At 40.9% G+C, this 24,008-nt stretch overlaps 1 protein-coding gene across 2 annotated transcripts in view; it reads right to left on the bottom strand.

The window, feature by feature from the left end:
- Positions 1-24,008, bottom strand: part of APMAP (adipocyte plasma membrane associated protein) — a 78,021-nt gene that overhangs the window by 17,547 nt on the left and 36,466 nt on the right. For both annotated transcript variants that reach the window (XM_089669780.1, XM_089669781.1), the window contains exons 5-8: positions 14,823-14,939; positions 10,248-10,422; positions 8,177-8,311; positions 174-366 (exon numbers count right to left, since the gene is read on the bottom strand). In XM_089669780.1, coding sequence (XP_089525906.1) covers positions 174-366; positions 8,177-8,311; positions 10,248-10,422; positions 14,823-14,939 — 620 coding nt within the window. The remainder of the gene's footprint in view (positions 1-173; positions 367-8,176; positions 8,312-10,247; positions 10,423-14,822; positions 14,940-24,008) is intronic.

The raw sequence follows: 24,008 nt of genomic DNA, 5'->3' as shown, positions 1-24,008 counted from the left end.
GCAGGACAGAGAGAGGGAGCCCACAGTAGAAGCAGCGACAAAAATAAGGATGATTTTTAATAACAGGAAAGCATTTTAAAGTGCAGACAAATCGGTAACACAGTTTTTCAGTTCCATATACTGACCTCACAACTGGTATCAGGTCAAGTTACATTGGTTATATTTTCACATACCTTGAAAATGATCTTTTTAATCCAAGGTTTGTCAGCTAAGAAATCCATCATGGAAAATCCAGGGTTCAGTCTCACTGCAGACATGGCCACCCAATACCCTCCTGTACTACTAAGGCGAATATTATCTGGGAATCCAGGCATGTTGTCCACAAATGTATCTACACCACCTTTGGTGAGCCCAGAAACATAATACCTACACAAACAAAAACAACAAAGGAAATCCACGCTAATAAAATCTAAACAAACTAGATTTCAGCAGCTGGCATTCAGGATTTATATATAATTCTGCATAAACATAAACATCAGCACTAAATAGAATGCATAACATAGACAACATAAAAACAAATTGTGCAAAACTAATAAAAGTCTAAGTTACTCTAATTTGTCTAAAGAAGTCAAAGTATTACACCTGTGTGCTTCAACACCATTCAGCAGTGAGCTTCATATGCAAGCTCATCACTGACAAGTAAAAGGCTTCCCAGAGTAAAAACCTCACATACAGAGGTACATTGCACTCAGCATGTATTAGCCTGGGGCCATATCAGGGTACTTCTTCTCTCCATTTTTCAGCCAGGACACAGAAAAAAAAGGAACAGCATCTGACAAGCGGATTTTAAAAGCACCAGCATATCTTGGCTAGGACACCCTTGATCCTTTCATCAATATCAGACATCCCAAATATAACACATATCATAATGGGCAAAAGAAATCTGTGTAAAGACATAAAACCAAGTATAAATACAAGCTGGCAAAAAGAGACTTATATAGAAGCTGCTGCTCCCCAGGAGACAGCAATCATAGATGTCAGTGAGCACAGCAGCCTATACACAGTATGTTTTGCCCAATACGACACAAAAAAGATTTCCAAACTGTCACAACGCCTGAAGACATCTTATTGGACAACATTTTCGTGTGTAGTCTGATGTCTATAGCTGCTGTCTCCTGGTGAGCAGCAGCTTCTAGTTAAGTGTTTTTTTGCCAGCTTTTTTTCATACTTGATTTTATGTCTTTGCACCAGTAAACGTTGGGGTTTACTACACGATGCGTTTTCTCTTGCCCTTATATGTATTATAATCGGGGATGTCCGATACGGATGAGAGGAACAGGGGTGTCACAGCCAAGATGTGCTCATGCTTGTGAGATATGCTCATTAGATTCTATGGGGTTGATTTACTAAAAGCAAATAGACTATGCAAGAGCAGTTGCTTCAGAGCTTAGCAAATAGGTAGAAGCTCTACTGACTTCCATAATCCAATCATGTGCAAGCAAAATGCAGTTTTCTTCATTTTTTTTGCAGGTGATTGGGTATTCTTTGCAAAGTGCAGCTTATCCTCATTTACTAAGTTCTGGAGCAACTGCACTTTGCAAAGTGAAGAGTCTATTTGCCTTCGGTAAATCAACCCCAAAATCTTTATCTATATTCTAGCTGATAAAGTGAGAGGAAAAGTACCTTGATACAGTCCCAAGCTGATACATGCTGAGTGCAATATATCTTTGTATGTGAGATTTTTACTCTGGTAAGCCTTTTAAATGTCAACAATGGACTTGCACATTAGGATCATTGCTACATGGTGTTGAAGCACGAGGGTTTTATACCTGGAGTTTATTAGACAAGCTAGAGTAACCTGGCCTTTTATTAGTCTTGAACAATTTTTTATGTTGTTAATGTTACTATTGTGAAAGTGCTCCATTACATTTACTGGGAATACATAAAACATATTTAGGATTTTTTTTATTTTTTATATAAAAACGGTATTTAAGTAATTAAACAATTATTAAAGTGTTTGTAAAAGCTCAAGGTTTTTTACCTTCATGCATTCTATACATGTAGGTAAAAAACCTTCTGTGTGCAGAAGCCTCCCCAGCCCCCTAATGCTTACCAGTGCCCCATCATGATCCAGTGATGCGCACGAGTGCCTCGACTCTCCGCGGACTCTCACTCCTTACTGGCTGAGACAGTAGCAGGAGCACTGTCACAGCCAGTGAGCCAATGGAGAGAGAGAAGGGTGGGGCCGAGCTGCAGAGCATGTGTGAATGGACATGCAGATTAGTGGCTCGGGAGCAAGCCTGCTTGGGTGCCCCCACAGCAAGCTGCTTGCTCTTAGGGGCACTTGGCAGGAGGGAGAGGCCAGGAATGCCTGCAGGGAACTCGAGAAGATTGGGACTGCTCTGTGCAAAACAACAGCACACAGCAGGTAAGTATGACATGTTTGTTATTCTTGAAAAAAAAATATAATAATTATATATACATACATACATACATACATACACATACATACATACACACACACACATACATACATATACACATACATACATATACATACATACAGCTGAAACTCGAAAAATTAGAATATTGTGCAAAAGTTCATTTATTTCAGTAATGCAACTTAAAAGGTGAAACGAATATATGAGATAGACTCATTACATGCAAAGCAAGATAGTTCAAGCTGTGATTTGTCATAATTGTGATGATTATGGCTTACAGCTCATGAAAACCCCAAATCCACAATCTCAGAAAATGAGAATATTACATGCAATCAATAAAACAAGAATTGTACATAGAACAATATCGGACCTCTGAAAAGTATAAGCATGCATATGTACTCAGTACTTGGTTTGGGCCCCTTTTGCAACAATTACTGCCTCAATGCGGTGTGGCATGGAAGCTATCAGCCTGTGGCAATGCTGAGGTGTTACAGAAGACCAGGATGCTTCAATAGCGGCCTTCAGCTCTTCTGCATTGTTCGGTCTCATGTCTCTCATCTTTCTCTTGGCAATGCCCCATAGATTCTCTATGGGGTTCAGGTTAGGAGAGTTTGCTGGCCAATCAAGCACAGTAATCCCACAGTCATGGAACCAGGTTTTGGTGCTTTTGGCAGTGTGGACAGGTGCCAAGTCCTGCTGGAAAATGAAGTCAGCATCCCCATAAAGCTTGTCTGTGAAAGGAAGCATGAAGTGCTCCAAAATCTCCTGGTAGACAACTGCGTTGACCCTGGACTTAATGAAGCACAGTGGACCAACACCAGCAGATGACATGGCTCCCCAAATCAACACAGACTGTGGAAACTTCACACTGGACTTCAAGCATATTGCAGTGTGTGCCTCTCCATTTTTCCTCCATACTCTGGGTCCTTGGTTTCCAAATGAAATTCAAAAGTTGCTCTCATCAGAAAAGAGGACTTTGGACCACTGAGCAACAGACCAGGTCTGTTTTTCTTTAGCCCAGGTAAGACGCTTCTGATGTTGTTTGTTGTTCAGGAGTGGATTGACAAGAGGAATACGACATTTGAAGCCCATGTCCAGGATCAGTCTGTGTGTGGTGGCTCTTGATGCACTGACTCCAGCCTCAGTCCACTCCTTGTGAAAGTCCCCAACACTTTTGAATGGCCTTTTCCTGACAATCCTCTCCAGGCTGCGGTCATCCCTGCTGCTTGTGCACCTTTTTCTTCCACACTTTTCCCTTCCAAATAACTTTCTATTAATGTGCTTTGATACAGCACTTTGGGAACATCCAACTTCTTTTGCAATTACCTTTTGAGGCTTTCCCTCCTTATGGAGGGTGTCAATGATGGTTTTCTGCACAACTGTCAGGTCAGCAGTTTTTCCCATGATTGTGATTCCTAATGGACCAGACAGCGACCAATTAAAGGCTGACGAACCCTTTGCAGGTGTTATGGCTTAATTAGCTGATTAGAGTGGGACACTTTGAGCCTAGAATATTGCACCTTTTCACAATATTCTAATTTTCTGAGATTGTGGATTTGGGGTTTTCATGAGCTGTAAGCCATAATCATCACAATTATGACAAATCACGGCTTGAACTATCTTGCTTTGTATGTAATGTCTATCACATATATTAGTTTCACCTTTTAAGTTGTATTACTGAAATAAATGAGCTTTTGCGTGATATTCTAATTTTTCGAGTTTCACGTACGTACGTGTATATATATATATATATATATATATATATATATATATATATATATATACACATACATACATACATACACACACGCATACATTTACACATATACACATACACACACGAAGTGGTATAGTGTAGTACTGTATAGTGTAAGCTTGAGTTAACAGGCATTTGTTCACATCAGAACGGATTGTCTCCCCATAAAAATCAATAGGAAGAGTCTTAAACGGATGTCAAATGCAAGCTGAATGCACCTGAAAGCAAGCTGCATTTTGCCCTTGAAACAAGCCATAATGCTGGACTCAAACTTAAGTGATCCATTGCAGTGTGTTAACACAAGTTCTGGTAAGGCAGCCCTGTTATTATGAATAGGCTCTTAATGCACCATCATGAACAAAAAAAAATGTACATACCCATTCTTCAGCAATGCAGTGCACTACAACACACAGTGTACTGTAGGGCTTTCTGCCCTACTGTATAATGCATTGGGTTGCCATTCACAACAAATGACACTGCACAACACATGGGTAGGTGCATTGCCATGCGTTGTGGTAAACAGATGTTAACACATGCTTTTGCTGCAGAGCCTTAAAGTGTACCAAAGCTCAGAAACCAAGTGCCATCCAATTATCCAAGCACTGCTAGGGTGCAGTAAATAACGGTATCGCAGAAGAAGCACGCTTGTTGATATTTCTGTCCATGTGTTAAATCTTTATAGATTTATAGAGTTAGGACCACAGAAATTTAGGGTGACATGATGTGGCTATGTGGCTTACTGTCCTACAGAGACCAAAGCAACCTTTGCTGTTCACATGAAGGTAGTGGGAGACTGGACAGAAAGATTGTGCAGCCTGCTGACATCACGGTGCAGTCAAGGTTCAGAAATTCTTCCAATTTTCCAGCAGAGAAAAAAAACAAAAATTTACATTGATGGTCCCTTTGGAAGCCCTTCAGAAGAAGCCTTCAACTAAAAGGTCAGCCTCTGTGTCGCTGGAGGCATCAGTGTCACTCCATTTGCATCAATACTTAACCAGTTACTGAGGATGTGTATGTTTTTGAATGAGATATTGGCACTTACCCCTACCCTATCTGGAGAGGAGCCACTACCAGAGTGCTAACCCCCTGAGAGGGAGATTTGTTTGCGGTGAGAGCAGACCAGTGGAGAGGCTGCATACTTGAAGGATCTGAGGGTGTGATCCCACAAAACGCTTTGACCCTCAAAGGTCGAAGCTTTGCGGTGAGAGGCTAATCTAGCCGGTGGTTGGATTGTTCTTTGACAGCAGTTACCCACTATCACTTGTTATCAGCACGAGTGTCATCTTGAATTGGATAAAGTGATATTATCCACATCGTATTGGACTTTTTGAGCACGGATCAGACGTTGTAGTTTGATCTAATTTGTGTATTGTTGCACAGTATTTGCACGAATATTGGACACTGTTTTTTTTTTGTTTTATGTATTTTCATTACACTGATTTGAGATATTTATACATATTGTACCTTATTGGGGGTACACGTTCTTTGTTATATTTTGTGGCACTTTTAGATATTTATTGTATATATATATATATATATATATATATATATATATATATATGCACTAGGTCTTTGCATGTTTATGCTTTTTATTGAGTTTGCAGTGGTTTAGACCTATTCTTGTTTTTTCTAGACTATTATTCACCATCACTTTTTGGTTCAGCTGTAAAACACAATATTTGTGGTATTACATAACGTGTCACATTGCATGATTGTGTATTATCTCACAGGTAATTTCATCTATTAATATTTTTATTGTGGCACTTAGTGAGCATTCTTTTAGTTTATTTCACATGTTTTTCATTTTACACAGTGTGTCACTATTCACATGTGTATTTTATTTGTTTAATTTATATGTATTTATGTGAGTAGCGCTACATTTTTATATTTATTTAAATATCTCCTAAATGTGCACCCTTTAGGAGATATTCTCGTGAGCAGCAGCGACAGAGCATGCGTTCTGAAGGAACAGCATTTCCAAGCTGTTTCTTCAGAGCTGTAGGCCGTGGCCGTAGCTCCCACACCCATGTGCGGGGTTGACGTAATCGCGGCTTCGACTATTCAAGTGGCTGCAACCCAGGAACCCGAAAGGAGACTGGGTAAAGATGAAAACCGCTGCAGCGGTGACGCCATTGGAGGGCTTCGCTCTTGGGTAAGTATTCAGAATGTGCTAGTATGTGATGCATACTAACACGTTGTGACATTACCTTGCAGGGGAAAATCTTTTTTTTTTTAGGGTAAAGTATGTACATAATATAAAGCATGTTTCTACTTCCTCTGCTCTTACTATCGATTACTATTAATATCTCCCTGTATTTGGCATACAGTGAAGGAAATAAGTATTTGATCTCCTGCTGATTTTGAATGTTTGCCCACTCACAAAGAAATGATCAGTCTAAAAATCAAATGGTAGGTGTATTGTAACACAGAGACAGAATAGCAACAAAAAATTCAAACGAAATGCATGTCTAACAAATTATGTACTGATTTGCATGTTCATGAGGGAAATAAGTATTTGATCCTCTACCATTTAGCAGGAGTTCTGGCTACCAGGTGCTTTCATACAGGTAACAAGCTGAGATTGGAAGCAGTCTCTTAAAGGGAGTACTGCTAATCTCATTTTATTACCTGTATAAAAGACAACTGTCCACAGGAGCAATCAAACAATCAGATTCCAAAGTCTCCACCATGGCAAAGACCAAAGAGCTGTCCAAGGATGTCAGGGACAAGATTGTAGACCTACACAAGGCTGGACTGGGCTACCAAACTATTGCCAAGCAGCTTGGTGAGAAGGTGACAACAGTTGGTGAAATGGAAGAAACACAAAACAACTGTCAGTCTTGCTAGGTCTGGTGCACCATGCAAGATCTTGTGGAGTGTCAATGATCATGAAAACAGTGAGCAATCATCCCAGAACTACATGTGAGGATCTTGTCAATGATCTCCAGGCAGCTGGGACCAAAGTCACCAAGAAAACAATTAGTGACACACTACACCAAAGAGGACTGAAATCCTGCAGTGCCCGCAAGGTCCCTCTGCTCAAGAAAGCTCATGTCCAGGCCCGCCTGAAGTTTGCCACTGAACATCTCAATGATGCAGAGGAGGACTGGTTGAAAGTGTTGTGGTCAGATCAGACCAACGTTGCACTCTTTCGCATCAACTCAATTCGCCATGTTTTAAGGAGGAATGCTGCCTATGACCCCAAGAACACCATCCCAACTGTCAAACATGGTGGTGGAAACATTCTGCTTTGGGGGTGTTTTTCTGCTAAGGGGACAGGACAACTGCACCACATCAAAGGGACGATGGACGAGGCAATTTACTGTCAAATCTTGGGTGAGAACCTTCTTCCCTGAGCCAGGGCATTGAAAATGGGTCGTGGATGGGTGTTCCAGCATGAAATTGACCCAAAACACACAGCCAAGGCAACAAAGGAGTGGCTCAGGAAGAAGCACATTAAGGTCCTGGAGTGGCCTAGCCAGTTTCCTGACCTTAATCCGATTAAAAATCTGTGGAGGGAGCTGAAAGTTTGAGTTGCCAAACGTCAGCGACCAAACCTTAATGACTTGGAGAGGATCTGCCAAGAGGAGTGGGCCAAAATCCCTCCTAAGATGTGTGCAAACCTGGTGGTCAACTACAGGAAACGTCTGACCTCTGTGATTGCCAACAAGGGATTTGCCATCAAGTACTAAGTCAAGTTTTGTGAAAATGATCAAATACTTATTTCCCTCATGAACATGCAAATCAGTGCATAATTTGTTAGACATGTATTTATTTTGAATTTGTTATTGCTATTCTGTCCCTCAGTGTTACAATACACCTACTATTCGATTTTTAGACTGATCATTTCTTTGTGAGTGGGCAAACATTCAAAATCAGCAGGATATCAAATACTTACTTCTTTCACTGTATGTTACAGTAGGAAACATGCTTTGCTCTCATAGGAGTTTCACACTAACCATATAAACAGTTTTGTTCTACTTCTAGTGCAGGTTTTTGGCAAGGGAATAGATGGCATCATGTGCTCAAAACAACATACCTCCTCACACGTGCCATAGTGGTTTCAGCAACAAGTACAAAATCCTCTGCAGGAGAAAGCTGAACGCCATTGGGAAACCGCAATCCAGCCATTAAAACTTTTACTTCCTTTGTCACGGTGTCAAACTCTAGCAAGCTGAAAATGACAAGCAATTATAGGATTATACTAATCTCCACGCTGTCATGTACATGAATGGACAAGCTTCATCGCTGTCAAAAGAACACCCATATTAACAGCCCTTATTTTAGCAAACACAATTGGGCATAATGTATTTTAAGCTGTATGACATTCTTAACAATTGCAAAGCATACTTAAACTTACTATATGCAACTTATTTCAAAATGGAGCAACATGCAATGACAATAGGATCACAGCTATGATAAATAAATGAAACTTTCAATTAGGCTTCACTGACACTGTGCTGACACCTGAGGGTTCCTGCACTTAGAAATGCCAAAGTGAAAGTCCACTGTTTAAATTGTTTTTATAACTACTGCAGTTGATAACTAACTGCTAGACAACTCAGATTCCCCAAGCTCGATAGTTCGTGAAGTGTAAACAAGTATCAGCACTTGAGTTTGCCATACAATATTGGAGTAATTACCTCTAGTTTTAAGTGAACCTGTGCTCTGCCCATTCAGAACAAAGCAACAGGTTTGCCTAACACCCAAGCTGTACATACTCACTTTTAATTCTCTTTACCCAAAATGAAAAGCTTACAAAAAGGGATAAGATCTCTTTCCCTACCCTCATGCGAGTGCTGGTGCTTGTCTCTTGGTGCTGTCACATGGGGGCAGAGAGAGAGATTCTTATGCATACCATTTTCTTTAGTAGTAGATATATCTCTTGGCTACGTTTGTGTGTGTATGTGTGTGTGTGTGTACGTGTGTGTGTGTACGTGTAATGTTAAAGCCTAACTCCATGTAAATTAACAAAATGCACCCACAGCACTGCAAGAGTTATTAGCTCATTATGTACTAGGAGATTGCAGAACAGGCTCTATCACTGATCTGATTCCTCACTCTAGCGCTGCAATCCTCCTCTACCCAAAGCTTCAGTCTATGGACAGAGAGTCCATGTTGTCACATACACCACGTTAACCTTGAATTGTAAGCTTAGGAGGCTGGAATGCACCCAGAGACAGAGCAGCTGCAGAAAACTGTTCACAGTGCTGGGAGGGGGGCCTGCTGGAGTGAGGAGTAAGGCAAGTATATTATCCCTGCTAAGTGAGCATGGGGCTACTGAGCATGGGGCTACTGCATATATGAATTTTGTAATTTTTCTGTTGTTTTATTCCACATGGGCAAAGCACAGCTCACATTAAGGTGCTGAAGAGCTGCAGTGCCACACTGAAATTATTTCCATGGTGGACTTAGTGGTAACTACTTTTTGACACCTAAGTAGGCTATGCATCTGAGATATGTCTACTTCTAATAACAACTGTTTTCACCATAAAGTGCAAAGATTTCTACAGCAGGTGCATTATCACAACAGCCAGGGGAATTAAATGCTGTACCACACAGATGTGGCTACATGCAGAATGATAAAAGTATGCACTTGTATCTTATAGCTTCTTCTCCTGGACACTGACTGCACACCTTTTAGCAAAGAAATATAAAATGGTTCTATACTGCACTGTCTGCAGGGCTCTTTGGACTGCCCTTGAAGTATCTTAGAAGCATTCTGTAGCCAGCAAAGTTAAAGAGTACAGGACACCTGCATTTATTGTATAAAGCAACTATTTCTTTAGTAAAAGATATGGAGCAAGTAAATGAAGTAAACACGCAAATTAATCTGTAGCCATTTACGGTTGAAAGTACAATAATACCAATGCATCTACTGCTTCTAGTAATGAAAGATTTCAAACAACCAACTGAATAATCAGAAAACATACCAGTAGGAAAATAAGCTTCTGCCTAATTTGGCTCTACTGTATGTTTGTGCAGGACTATGGTAGGGACATTATATTGCAAACTAATTTACAGTAAGGATAGAAGTAATTGACCTATCTACTATGTAAAAGCACTGTGGATTTTGCTGCACTATACTAAAAACAAAAAAAAACACTTACCGGCCATCGTCTGTGCCTTCCATAACTAGGAAGGAGTAATCCCTTCTCTGCCATTTACTGCTGGAATCAGTAAAGTAGACCTTTCTACCATCACTGGTCACAGTGAGGTCATTAACAAAGGACATTTTCTTTCCTTGAACTGGGATCCTGGAAGAAACCAGCCTCTCTACTTCACCTGTGCAAATAGAAAAATGGATCAGTTGATTTGTTCAGTGAAATCAACACTTCTTTAAAATACCTCAACATATGCAACTGATACTTTTGGAAGAAGAGTAAAGAGGGATTTTAAAAAGGTGCCATAATCACAACTTCAAAAATACGATAAAAAAATCAATAATTTTATCACAATGCAAAAAACATTAAAACAACACTTTACAGCATTGGACATAAACCACCACAAAATACCTATGTGGCTTGGAGATCTATGCAGTGAAATTCAGCTTTGAATGTTTTGCCAGAATTTTGACTTTCTCAGGAGACTTATGAAAACTGCAAAAGATGCCACTAGAAATGCCAAATAGTATTTATGAATACACCAGCAGTTATAGTAATAAAAATCATGATAGAAAAAGCAAAACAAAAAGCAATAATTCATGGGTCATTATGGTGCACAGAAGTGCTGAATAGTTGATAAGATGAACTCATACACTGAAAAAATAGGTTCTTGCACCGTTAGTCTCACCCTATCTCGCCAACTGTTGCACCCCGAGAATGACGTGACAAAAGCCGCACCTGCCACGTAGCGTTGTGCCCATAGTTCTAGCCCTAGTTATTCCTTTTGATGAATAGTGACTGTGGACCAACTGATCCTTTAAGGACTGCGATCTTCTGTAGGTAATCTCTGGGCGATTCAGCAGTAACCAGTTCAACTTGTGATTAAACAAGCACATTCAGTGCTCAAGTCCACAGTGTATAATCCATAGAGTTCACAAAGCCGGTGGATGGATGGCTGAAAAGGTGGATGAGAGAAAAACACACTCTATCCAGAAGCTCCTAGCCAGAGGATCTGGGTAATCCCTTACAAGCAAAGGAAACAAGAGCAGGGCGTCAGATTAGTGTATGGTTAGAAACACTTAAATACCATTTCTCACTTACATCTGAAAGACCTGTAGACCGCTCCAGGTGTCAGAGTGACAGTGCGATATACAGGTCTCAGCAATCTGGATGGACTGATAGGCCTGAAAGACACGAGCAGGGACCAGCTGCGAGATGGTAAAATCGGCGGCGTCTCTCTGCTCGAGCTTGAAAAAGGAGCCAGGACCTAGCAAGCGCGTTGAGGTCAGAAACCCCACCACCACAGCCTGTCACATTCTCCTGTCTACCTTCCGGTTAGTGCTGTGAGTGAGAGGAGAGACACCGCCGATTTACTATCCTGCAGCAGGTCCTTGCTTGTGCCCATCAGTCCATCCAGACTGCGGTGAGCTGTATATCGCATCACCACTCTGACACCAGGAGCAGTCTACAGATCTTTCAGATGTTAGTGAGAAATGGCATTTAAGTGTTGTTTTTAACCATACTAATCTGGCGCCATACTCTGTTTCCTTTGTGATCTCTGGGTGATTGCTGATATACTTAGACAATACATCATCCACTCGAAGTAAGTACCAATATTTCTGCATAATTTGACTAATCTGCCTTTGTGGGCCAGAATAACACGCAATTAATCTCATGTTTTGTGTACTGAGTTTGGTTCTCATACTGTGAATCAGACTGTCTCTATCCTGATTTTTGGCTTGATGATATGCCTTTTAAGTCACATTTTGCTGTACCCACATTTGACTAAGGGTCTTTGAAGTGCCTTAGCCTCAATTTCAAAATCTGCTACAGTTTCTTTTAAAAATGAAGGTACTGACTATATAGAATACTAGTGGACACCAAGGATGTCTGGTGAGAGCTAGTAGCATGTAAAATAGTATTCCAGAGGGCTTCCTATACAAAAGTACAGTGCATTGATAAAGTATTCATACCCCTTGAAATTTTCCAGATTTTGTCATGTTACAACCAAAAATGTAAATGTATTTTATTGGGATTTTACTGTATGTGATAGACCAACACAAAGTGGCACATAATTGGGAAGTGAAAGGAAAATTATAAATGGTTTTCAAAATTGTTTACAAATAAATATCTGAAAAGTGTAGCGTGCATTTGTAGTCAGCCTCCCTGATTAATGCTCTCCTTGCCCGGCCTGTCAGTTTAGGTGGACGGCCATGTCTTGGTAGGTTTGCAGTTGTGCCACACTCTTTCTATTTTTGGATGATGGATTGAACAGTACTCCATGAGATGTTCAAATCTTAAGATATTTTTTTATAACCTAACCCTGTTTTAAACTTCTCCACAACTTTATCCCTGTCTGTTGTGTTCCTTGGCCTTCATGATGCTGTTCTCTAACAAACCTCTGAGGGCTTCACAGAACAGCTGTATTTATACTTAAATTCACACAGGTGGTTCCAATAGATTTTAGTTAGGGGTATCAGAGTAAAGGGGGCTGAATACGAATGCAAGCCACACTTTTCAGATATTTATTTGTAAAAAAATATTTATCATTTTCCTTCCTTTTCACAATTATGTGCCAATTTGTGTTGGTCTATCACATAAAATACCAAAAAATACAATATATTTACGTTTTTGGTTGTAACAGGACAAAATGTGTAACATTTCAAGGTATGTGAATACTTTTTCAAGGCACTGTAGAGCCAAAACTACCATCAACGTTGACAAAAATCTATATATCGAGGAAACTAATCATTTGTTGGTGGCAATTCATTGTAAATTTTAGATCACAGCTGTTACATTTGAGTATCTCCTAAAAAGCATTCAACTCATCCCAAGAACCAGTCCAAATCAAGAAGACATCATCAATGAATGTGCTCCAAACTAACACCTTAATCAAACTATCCTGGAGATCCTCCCTGAAAAATAGGTCACGCTCCCACCGCCCCCCATGTACAGGTTTGCGTATGATGGGGCATACTTGGTCCCCATCGCAACTCCCTGCACCTGGAGGTAGTGGGAGTGCCCAAACAAAGATGTTGTTGGTCAAAATAATTTGGAGCAGATCAAGAATGAATTGATTATAGGGTTCAGCTGGAATTCCCCGGTCCGAAATTAAGTCCTCCACAATTCAAACCCCCATATCACAGGTGATTGAGTTGTAGCGGGCCCTTAAATCCACTGCCACCAACCATGCTCCTTCTGGGATAGAAATCCCATCTAGAGCTCTGAGTAGATCAATTGTATCCTGAGTAGAGGAAGTAAGTGTTCTTACATGGGGACGCAAGTAATCATATACCAGCTGACTAGCTGGTTCTGTCAGACAACTTATCCCTGAGACTAAGGTTCTTCCTGGGGGCTGGGTCATGTTTTTAATCGATCTTGGGTAAAGCACACAGGGTGGGAGTTCTTGGAGACCTCACATTTAGATATTCCCAAGTTTTTTTTTAATCTATAATACCACTATGGTATGCCCTGCCAATTAAGGTTCTATATTTACTCACCACCCGAACGACACATACATCAGATATTTCTCTATACCATTCACAGTTCCATCTAGGGGGGTGGATCTGTTTGCCCCTTCTGGCCTTCCCACTTCCCTGAGGTTCCATTCCTTTATTTCCACCCTGAGGGTTTCCTTTCCTTGGTCCTCATGAGATCCAGTGGTTTGACCTATTGTGCTTAGTTATACCAGCCCCAAGCTATGCTCTGGTAGTGGGAAGTTCCAAGATGGTACAGTTTGTGCCATCCCGTGTGCCTGTGACATCACTTCTGCTGGGTGGGCGCATGCACAATGGTGCCAGTGGGCGTCTGCATCCCACCGGTGATGTCAGACGCCGTTGGGATGGCAGGGGTTTTTAAAGCCCAACATGTGGAGGATGGGCCGTCGCAATTAGCTGCCATTGGGATGGTCTGTTAAGGAAGGTCTTCATTTACTGATGTACCAAGTAGGAACATTTACACTCCTTTATTTCATGGACTGGGACAAATCATTATTTGTAGGAGCTCATTACCTTAGCCCTTCTTTGTTTCTACTTTTTTTGAGTTTCATATAGAAGCAGGATTGATCCCCCTCTCTACTCAGTGGGCAAAAGTCCATGTCTTGTAGGGTGCCCCCCCCGGCAGGCACAAAGTGTAATCCAAGCTTTGCAGGAGTTCTAAAACACATCCAGCTTTAGGAGGGGTAATATAGTGAAATGGCCTATGTTCTTTTTCTAAAGCGGACACTTCCTAAATGTTGCTGTGTAGACACAAATAGGTTTTTTTTTTTACTTGACCATTCGCATGTGATACTATACGGGGTTTTCCCCTCCTATGGCCACTGATATTCATTTATAGTGAGACTAATGGTTCAAGAGCCTATTATTTCTAATAATCAGTTCATCTTTTCAACTATTCAGCATTTCTGCACACCCAGGTAAGATAACCCTCCTTAATGACCCATAGATTGCTTTGTATATTGTTTTTTCTGTCATTAATTCTTTTACTATATCTGCTGCTGTATTCACAAAGGGAAGTGGTGCCCTTGATCCTGTTACACTTAGGAATCTTTGTATCAATATGTAATATATATTTATAGAATACCTGTAACAGAATTCACTTTGAATATTCCCTGATAAGCATCTGCAACAAAAAGAGTTCCATTAGGGCCAGCTCTAAGTCCCAAAGGTCTTCCACAGTTTGGTTCATTGTCTCTTGTTCCTGAGAAAAAAAAAAAAAAAACACACAAAAACAAGGTTTTATTAAATACTACTATAAACGCGAAGTATAACATTAGCAAGAAACCCCTGAATGTAGGTGGAAGTGTGATAATGTGCTTTAGCCAAGGGAATAACTGATATGTACTGGATTTCCCTTTACTCAACATTGGAAGTCTTGTTGTACTAAATTTTCTGAAAGTGGCATAGCAATCTTGCATCTTTAATGCATTATCTTATGTCAGTTTTTTTACTCCACAGACATCCAATACTAATAAATAACATTCCGCTGCCTGAAATGTCTGAGACCACAGAACAGTTTGTATTCTTAAGCACACATTAAAGCTGAACTTCATTATTTTCTTTAACCACTGGCCCTCCAGAGGATTTACTCCCCTTCCTGACCAGGTCATTTTTTGTGTTACGGCGCTGTGTTACCTTAACTGACAATTGCGTGGTCATGCAACACTGCAGCCAAATGAAATTTACGTCCTGTTTTTCCCACAAATATAGCTTTCTTTTGGTGGTATTTGATTGGCTGTGCATTATTTAATTTTTTTGCATTATAAAAATAAAAAAATAGACCAAGAATTTTGAGAAAAAAAAAATATTTTTGACTTTTTGCTATTATGTCCAGTAAAAACAAAAATAATATGCAATCTTAATTTTAGGCCAAAATGTATTCTGCTACATGTCTTTGCTAAAAAAAAAATCCCAATACATGTAAATTAATTGGTTTATGTGAAAGTTATAGCGTTTAAAAATGCTGGCATATGTACTGGGATTTTTTAAATAATTTTTACTAGCAATGGCGTCAATCAGCAACTTATAGTGGGACAGCGGCGGGCATTCTGACACTGGGGGGAATTGACTTGGTGTCACTGACATCCCCAGTGACATCAATACAGTGATCAATGTTAATAAAAAGCACTGACACTGTACTAGTGGCACTAGGCAGGAAGGGGTTAACATGTGGGCCGATCAAAGGGTTAACTGTGTGCTGTTTTACGGTGTGCTGTGTGTGTGCTTCACTGTAAGCACATTGCAATGCATGGCTCTGCTATGCAAAGCCATGCATAGCAGCGTGCAGGAGCTGACAGGGGAGAGAACTGTATTGTTTACATACAGTTCTCTCCCTCTGTCGGTAATGCTCCTCGATCACCAGCAAGTAATCACTGGTTGAGACCTGGTGATTGACAGCCGAGGCTGCGAATAGCGGCCCACCCGGAAATGCAAAATCACGTATATATACACATGATTTTGCGCACCCGTGCTGCCCTGTATTACTTCTATAGGGCGGACGGGAAGCAGTTAAATACCCCTGCAGTACAATCGTTAAATGCTCATTACATCTAGGGGTAGAGGAATAAGTTGCAATGCTTACCTTACTCCTTGCTTCGGCAGGCTCCCTCCATGTGTGTGACTGGTCCCCCAAAGCCTCTTTTCCAAGGCAGACCATAATTTATGCAATTTTCTTTCCTTCCACAATGGGTGGAAAGAAAGAAAACTGCTCAATTGCCCTATCAACACTAAGTGTTGATGGTGGAATTCCTCCCACAGAGCTATTGTGTTCTGCCGACAGGGAGATTTCCCTGCCAGCAGAACACAATGATTAGTGTTGCTGGCTATAGCCAGAAAAACCTGACAGGCTGGTTGTACAGAAGTCGATTGATAGTTCGACTTTTGTACAACCAGGGTGCCCATGCATGGATCAAAATTCCGCCAGTCCCTGCTGAACCAGTTGAATTTGGATCAATGTATGGCCAGTTTAACCACTTCCAGACCGGACACTTTTACCCCCTTCCTGACCAGGGCAATTTTCAGCTTTTAGCGCTATCACACTTTGAATGACAATTGCGCGGTCATGCAACACTGTACCCAAATGAATTTTTTACCATTTTTTTTTTAGATAAATAAAGCTTTATTTTGGTGGTATTTATTCACCACTGGGATTTGTATTTTTTTTGCTATGTAAATGAAATGTCCAAAAATTTTGAAAAAAGGTGTTTTTTTTATAAAATTTTGCAAATAAATAATATTTCATCATAAATCTTAGCCAAAATTTATTCCGTTATCTTTTTAGTAAAAAAAAAAAATCCAAATTAGTTTATAAGCAAAAATTATAATTTTTAAACATTTTTTTTACATTTTTATTTTATTTTTTTATATTATTATTTTTTATTTTTATTTTTTTTTGCATAGTCACCCTAGCAGTACAGTGTCACCATGGTGACACTGTACTACTTGTGAGGGGTGATGAAGATTTTTTTTCTTTTTTTACACTGATTGCTTTTACACCCATATAGGATGTAAAAGCAATCATTTCTCTTTCTCTCTGTGTGCATTCTTGCACTCATTGAAAAGAACTGAGTGAGCTGTGATTGGTCACAGCTTGTCACATGGTACAAGGCTTTTGTGAATAGCCTTGTACCATGTGACCTCTGTAATCATTCACAGATTTCACACGTAGTAAGCAATGATGTCAGAAGTGACATCGTGCTTACTACTTTGCATGTGATCACTGATTGGCCAATCAGTGATCACATGATCGGGACCTCGTACAGAGGTCCCGTCCGACGATCGGTGTTTCACTGTGTCCAGAGGACACAGCGGGCACCGGATCGCGGTGCTGCACGCTCCCAGGGAGCGCGCACAAGCAGGGTGCGGGGAGGCCGTTTATAGACGGCCACCCGACCCTGCAGTGCCACCGTCCGGCCGTTTATATACAACGGCCGGTCGGGAAGTGGTTAAGGCTCTCCAGCAGGCATTTACTCCAACAGTCCTGCATAGTATGTAAAGTCAGTAAGGGCCCTCCCACAACCCAGAGCAATGGAGAGAAGAGAAGACCGCTGGACCAAGGAATAAGGTAATTAGCTTATCCCTCTACTCCCTAGACTCAATGAGCAGTTAAATACTGAAAGGGTATTTTTTTTTTACAAAATTCTGCAGTTCAGCCGTACCCCCTTTGCGGTCAATGATATAAGGCTTTTTTCAGCAGCAGCAGGGGTAATTACACACACTACCAGCTGCTACAGCAGGAACATGTGTATAGTTGTTAAGTCGATCATCTCCTGATTGCTTCCACAGCCACTGGAATGTATTGCCCCTCACTATGTATTTTGGGCTTCAATGTCCCACCTGCAGGCCAGGGACAGAGCTAAAGATGGGTAAAGTGGAGGGAACTTGGCGAACATTTGTGAATGAACTCGGAAGCTACTTTTATTATATCACTTCCCTGGTTCAGAGCTGTAATTCCCCGAATGCTGTGGCACAATATCCTCTTGATCAGCTTCATTGGGGCCCATAGGTGACCACTGATGTTTCCTTAAAGAGGACCTGTCTACAGCAATATTGCTATCACAAGGGGGATATTGCTCCCCTATACGATAGCAATAAAGTTAGTTATAAAAAGTTTAAACAAAATTCAAAAGAACAAAATAAAAAAAAAAAAAGAAAAAAGAAAAACATATTTAGAGCCCCCCTGTATATACAGACACACGGCAGCAATCTTTGAAAAAATGTCTAGTGGGCTACACGTTACACATCACCTTGCATGCCAGAGGGAGAACAATACGTCTAGGGCCATCATTCATGGTCATCTCAAAACTGATCACCTGTAAAAGCCTTTAAGTCCATCACCTATGGAAAATTTGGGGCACTGAATGTTGTTGCGGTTTCACATGTGCAAGCATGACATGTTGGGTATCTACTCACTCAATGCAAACTCATCTTATATATTTTGCAACAAAAACTGGGTAATATATTGTGTTTGTGATTGATAAACAGTTGCATTAGTATCATGAGACATTAAAAAATGCATCCACCATCATTTTTTCTCCAGGATCTCGATCTTCATAAAATATATGTTTGGGGGTTTTAATTAATCTCCAGGCCTAAAAAAGGCTTTTTACCAAATGTGATAAAAAAATGCAAAAACTGCTCTGCCAGCTAAAGGGTTAGAGCTCATGTCGGGGCAAAATAAAAACCGCATTTGCAGTACATCTTTGCAATGCATGCACATTTTCCCAGGTTTCATCCCTTTAAAAGGTCCCTGCAAGTACAGAAAAATACCTGTTGAAATGTCAAAAATACACTCAGCTCCCAATATCCTGTTGTGGACTGACAACACATGCCATTTGTTGTGCTGAAACAGTGAGGAATTATGTCAGCCCTGACCGGTTTTCTTTCGATAAACTGCTGAATCTCTCCCTTTTTCCTCATTTTCACAACAGAGAGATTCAAAGCTGTCTATTGTACCCTTGTTTCGTTCCTGTGTTATCTCGTGGAGTCCTTGTTCTTATCTTGAACTACAAGAACAATTACTTGATCAACAGGTATTTTTCTTCTTTAACTATGCCATTGTATGCATTTTAGTAAATATGTTTCATATGTCAGAACTCCAGGAATTAATCACTATTTAAAACTGTCTACCCTTGTGGATTTCTCTCTTTTATTTACAATTTACATTTTTATTGAGTGCCTTATTCAGGGCTTTTTCTCTCAAAGAAGAGGTGCAGGAACTCCCCCCTTCTGAAATATTTCTGGTCTCCGCACCCTACCTATCTCTGAGCACCATCTCTTAGTTCCACCCCCTTCCCACCTCCCAGGGCCGCTTCTCATAGAGAATACACAGCAACATATAATTTTGTGGTGCTAAGTAATTTGTATGGAATTTAATAACAAGAAAAGTAGTAAAATAGATTCCCTGCAGCCAGCAGCAGCAGACTCCCCCAGCTACAATGAACCTCAGAAACAAAATACCAACCCAGCAACAATAGACCACCAATAGCAACAGCAGCTCTCCTAGCAGCCAGCATCAATAGATTCTCCAGCAGTCAGCAACAATAGACCCCTCCCTCCACAGGAGATCCCTTCAAGCAACAATTGATCCCCCATCAGCAATAATAGACCACCATGCAAAATTATATCCCCTCCAGAGACAATAGATTCCCCAGCAGCCAGCACTAATAAACCTTCTGGCACACACCAACACCCCTTGCCATTACATACATTCAGTGCAGGAGGTGGCGGAACTGCGTTCCCCCAAGTTCCTGCTGAAAAAAAGCCCTGGCCATATTCCTATACTCCCTGTGCATGGACAAGAGAGATGCAGCTTAGCTACAAAGCAGCTGCATTGCTTGCCCTTCTTCACCCTTGTCTATTCACAGGAAGTTTTGTATTTTGCAAATGTATTCATTTAATATAATACAAAGCTGTCCCTGACCAGATAAGAGGAGAGGAGAAGAGGGCAGTTGACTGCAGCTGCTGTGTAGCAAACCCAAAGGTCTCCTTGTCAGAGTGCAGGAAGTGCAGAGTGCAGGAAAGGGGTCGCTATATTTTCTGCACTCAGTAAAAATTTAAATTTTAAAAAGTGAGAACCTGATGCAGTGGCACAATCCTCATTGAACTTAATCAGCACAGCACATTTTAAATAGCAAGTCAATTTCTGCAGGAGTCTTTTAAAGATCATCAAGCAGCAAGTAATAGGGTTTACATGTACCTCATCTCCCACAGGTCTACATTACATAAAGCTAAAATAGCAATCTTCAGAATGTCCTTCCTAAGTACAATTTTAACAGAAAGCCTAGAACCTTGAGTCCTGGCTCAAACATTTGTATCCTCGAGGATAACTATCTGATCATATTTATTTATTTTTTATTATTCATGCAGGGAAATCTGTGAAACACTGAAGAAATGACACTTTGCAACATGTAAAGTAGTGAATGTACAGCTTGTATAACAGTGTAAATTTGCTGTCCCCTCAAAATAGCTCAACACACAGCCATTAATGTCTAAACCGCTGGCAACAAAAGGGAGTACACCCCTAAGTGAAAATAACCAAATTGGGCCCAATTAGCCATTTTCCCTCCCCGCTGTCATGTGACTCATTAGTGTTACAAGGTCAGGTGTGAATGGGGAGCAGGTGTGTTAAATTTGGGGTTATCGCTCTCACTCTCTCATACTGGTCACTGGAAGTTCAACGTGGCACCTCATGGCAAAGAACTCTCTGAGGATCTGAAAAAAAGAATTGTTGCTCTACATAAAGATGGACTAGGCTTTAAGAGGATTGCCAAGACCCTGAAACTGAGCTGCAGCACAGTGGCCAAGACCATACAGCGGTTTAACAGGACAGGTCCCACTCAGAACAGGCCTCGCCATGGTCGACCAAAGAGGTTGAGTGCATGTGCTCAGTGTCATATACAGAGGTTATCTTTGGGAAATAGACTGCCAGCATTGCTGCAGAGGTTGAAGGGGTGGGGGTCAGCCTGTCAGTGCTCAGACCATGCGCCATACACTGCATCAAATTGGTCTGCATGGCTGTCATCCCAGAAGGAAGCCTCTTCTAAAGATGATGCACAAGAAAGCCCACAAACAGTTTGCTAAAGACAAGCTGACTAAGGACATGGATTACTGGAACCATGTCCTGTGGTCTGATGAGACCAAGATAAACCTATTTGGTTCAGATGGTGTCAAGTGTGTGTGGCGGCAACCAGGTGAGACATACAAAGACAAGTGTGTCTTGCCTACAGTCAACATGGTGGTGGGAGTGTCATGATCTGGTGCTGCCGGCACTGGGGAGCTACAGTTCATTGAGGGAACTATGAATGCCAACAAGTACTGTGACATATTAAAGCAAAGCCTGATCCCCTCCCTTCGGAGGCTGGTGCCACAGCACAGTAATGCAACATGATAATGACCCCAAACACACCTCCAAAACGACCACTGCCTTGCTAAAGAAGCTGAGGGTAAAGGTGATGGACTGGCCAAGCATGTCTCCAGACATAAACCCTATTGACCATCTGTGGGGCATCCTCAAACGGAAGGTGGAGCGCAAGGTCTCTAACATCCACCAGCTCTGTGATGTCGTCATGGAGGAGTGGAAGAGGACTCCAGTGGCAACCTGTAAAGCTCTGGTGAACTCCATGCCCAAGAGGGTTAAGGCACTGCTGGAAAACAATGGTGGCCACACAAAATATTGACACTTTGTGCCCAATTTGGACTTTTTCACTTAGGGGTGTACTCATTTTTGTTGCCAACGGCTTAGACATTAATGGCTGTGTGTTGAGTTATTTTGAGGGGACAGCAAATTTATACAAACTGTACACTCACTACTTTACACTGTAGCAAATTGTCATTTCTTCAGTGATATAATAAAATATTTACAAAAATGTGAGGGATGTATTCACTTCTGTGAGATACTGTACATTGTTTATATTTACGCAATGTTTTTATTTTTTTCATACAGAACAAGCCTCAAAGACATAACCAAAATCAAAGTAAGTCTCTTAACATTTTGATGTCCAGCAATTTGTTAATCACTATTTTTATGCAAAAAATTCAAAGGCCAACAGCAAAGAAACACATTCTAATCACTGTGAAACTGTGTTATTTCCTCATATTATAAATGGCAACAGTAGCATGCAAAAACTAAAACCTTAAATGCCTATTATATCAGTAGGATAATTTTAACAAATTAAAGCACTTTGCTGAAGTTAAGCATTTTTTTTACAATAGACTTCGAACTTAATGTCAGTCATTCAGCAGCTCAACTCTATTGCACCAAAAGCACAATGTCAGCTGATATTACAGCATAATACCCTTGGGCCATGTCTTGTTAAAACATGCTAGAAAAGCACTTCAACCGAATGATCACACAGAGTGTAACTGTTTCTTGCAGTTTACTAAACAGGTGCAAAGTTAGAATCAATAATGCAAACAGGGTCAAAATGCCAAAGAGCATGCATACACTGCAGAATAATAAAAAAATTATGAAAGCTGCACAAACATGGACTCTTCGCAGCAATGTCTCTATGGCTCAGTCAGTTTATCCTTGTACAGATACTGTAGAAAGGGCTACAATGGTTGGAACAGTGGAAATAATGGGAGGTTTTAAAGTAGTTGTAAAGCCTTAACATTTTTTTACCTTTACAGGCTATCCCCTCTTCAGTCCATCATGAATTCCACTGTCAGACTTGTCTACCTTACCAACCATTCAGTGTCTTCTACTCCTCTCTGCCAAGCCCTTCCTTAGGCTGCCACTCACCCAACAAAAAATATTCAAAATACTAACAACACATAATGCCATCCACATCTCGGCCCCGAGCTATATCTCTATCATAGTCTTAATATACCAAACAAATTGTTCTTTGTTCCTTGCAAGACCTCCTGCTTCATAGCTCCCTTATCACCTCCTCATGCTTGCCTCCAGGACTTTTCTCATCCTAAAGGAACTCCATACCCCTACAAATCTGTCGAGAAGCCTATTCCACCTCCACCTAACAGTATTTCAGCTTTCTCCATCAGCTCATCCCTCAAAGTTATCAACTTTTATATCACTTGACCCTCCCTTAGATTGCAAGCGCTAATGAGAAGGGCCCTCTGATTCCTCCTGTATTGAATTGTATTGTAACTGTACTGTCTACCCTCATGTTGTAAAGCGCTGCACAAACTGTTGGTGCTATATAAATCCTGTATAATAATAATTATACCTTAATCTATTCCCTGCATTAATGTAAGAAATGTTTCACTATGTGTATCACCCGCTCACTTCCCTTATATTTACTTGATCCTGGTCGCAATCCAGCGCTGTGCCTGTCTGTAGTGGCTCTCTTCTCCCAGCTCTCACAAGCTTTGCTGAGAGCAGTGGGAGGCATTGGCTCCCGCTGCTGTCAGTCAGATCCTGTGATAAGGGATCAGGGGGGCAGGGCTGAGCCTTGCTGTCTCTGTCTATAGCCGCAGGCAGTGTGGCTCGGGTTCGAGCCCAAAGAAAGCAGCTTCTTAATGGTGGCAGACCTAGAAAATGAGTCAGGAGCACTGGCAGGGTAAGCGGGAAGAGGAGGATCGGCTGCTTTGGTCAATACTAGTGCAAAGAAGAAGTATAACATGTTTGTTATTTTTTTTTTTTTTTTAAAATAACGGACTTCACAAATGCTTTCACTACCCTAAAAGTGACTGGAATAATGGCACCTCTGAAATTTATAAACCTATTACAGGACATTCATTATAATATAGTTTATAGATCCCCCAACTAGAAATGTTGCTCTGCTGGATCACACCATGCGGAGCGTTACTA

Source organism: Staurois parvus, unplaced genomic scaffold (assembly GCF_062004578.1).
Source record: "Staurois parvus isolate SC_StPar_1 unplaced genomic scaffold, SC_StPar_1.0 ptg000081l, whole genome shotgun sequence".
Classification (NCBI taxonomy): Eukaryota; Metazoa; Chordata; class Amphibia; order Anura; family Ranidae; genus Staurois; species Staurois parvus.
This window is presented reverse-complemented; position numbering and strand designations above follow the sequence as displayed.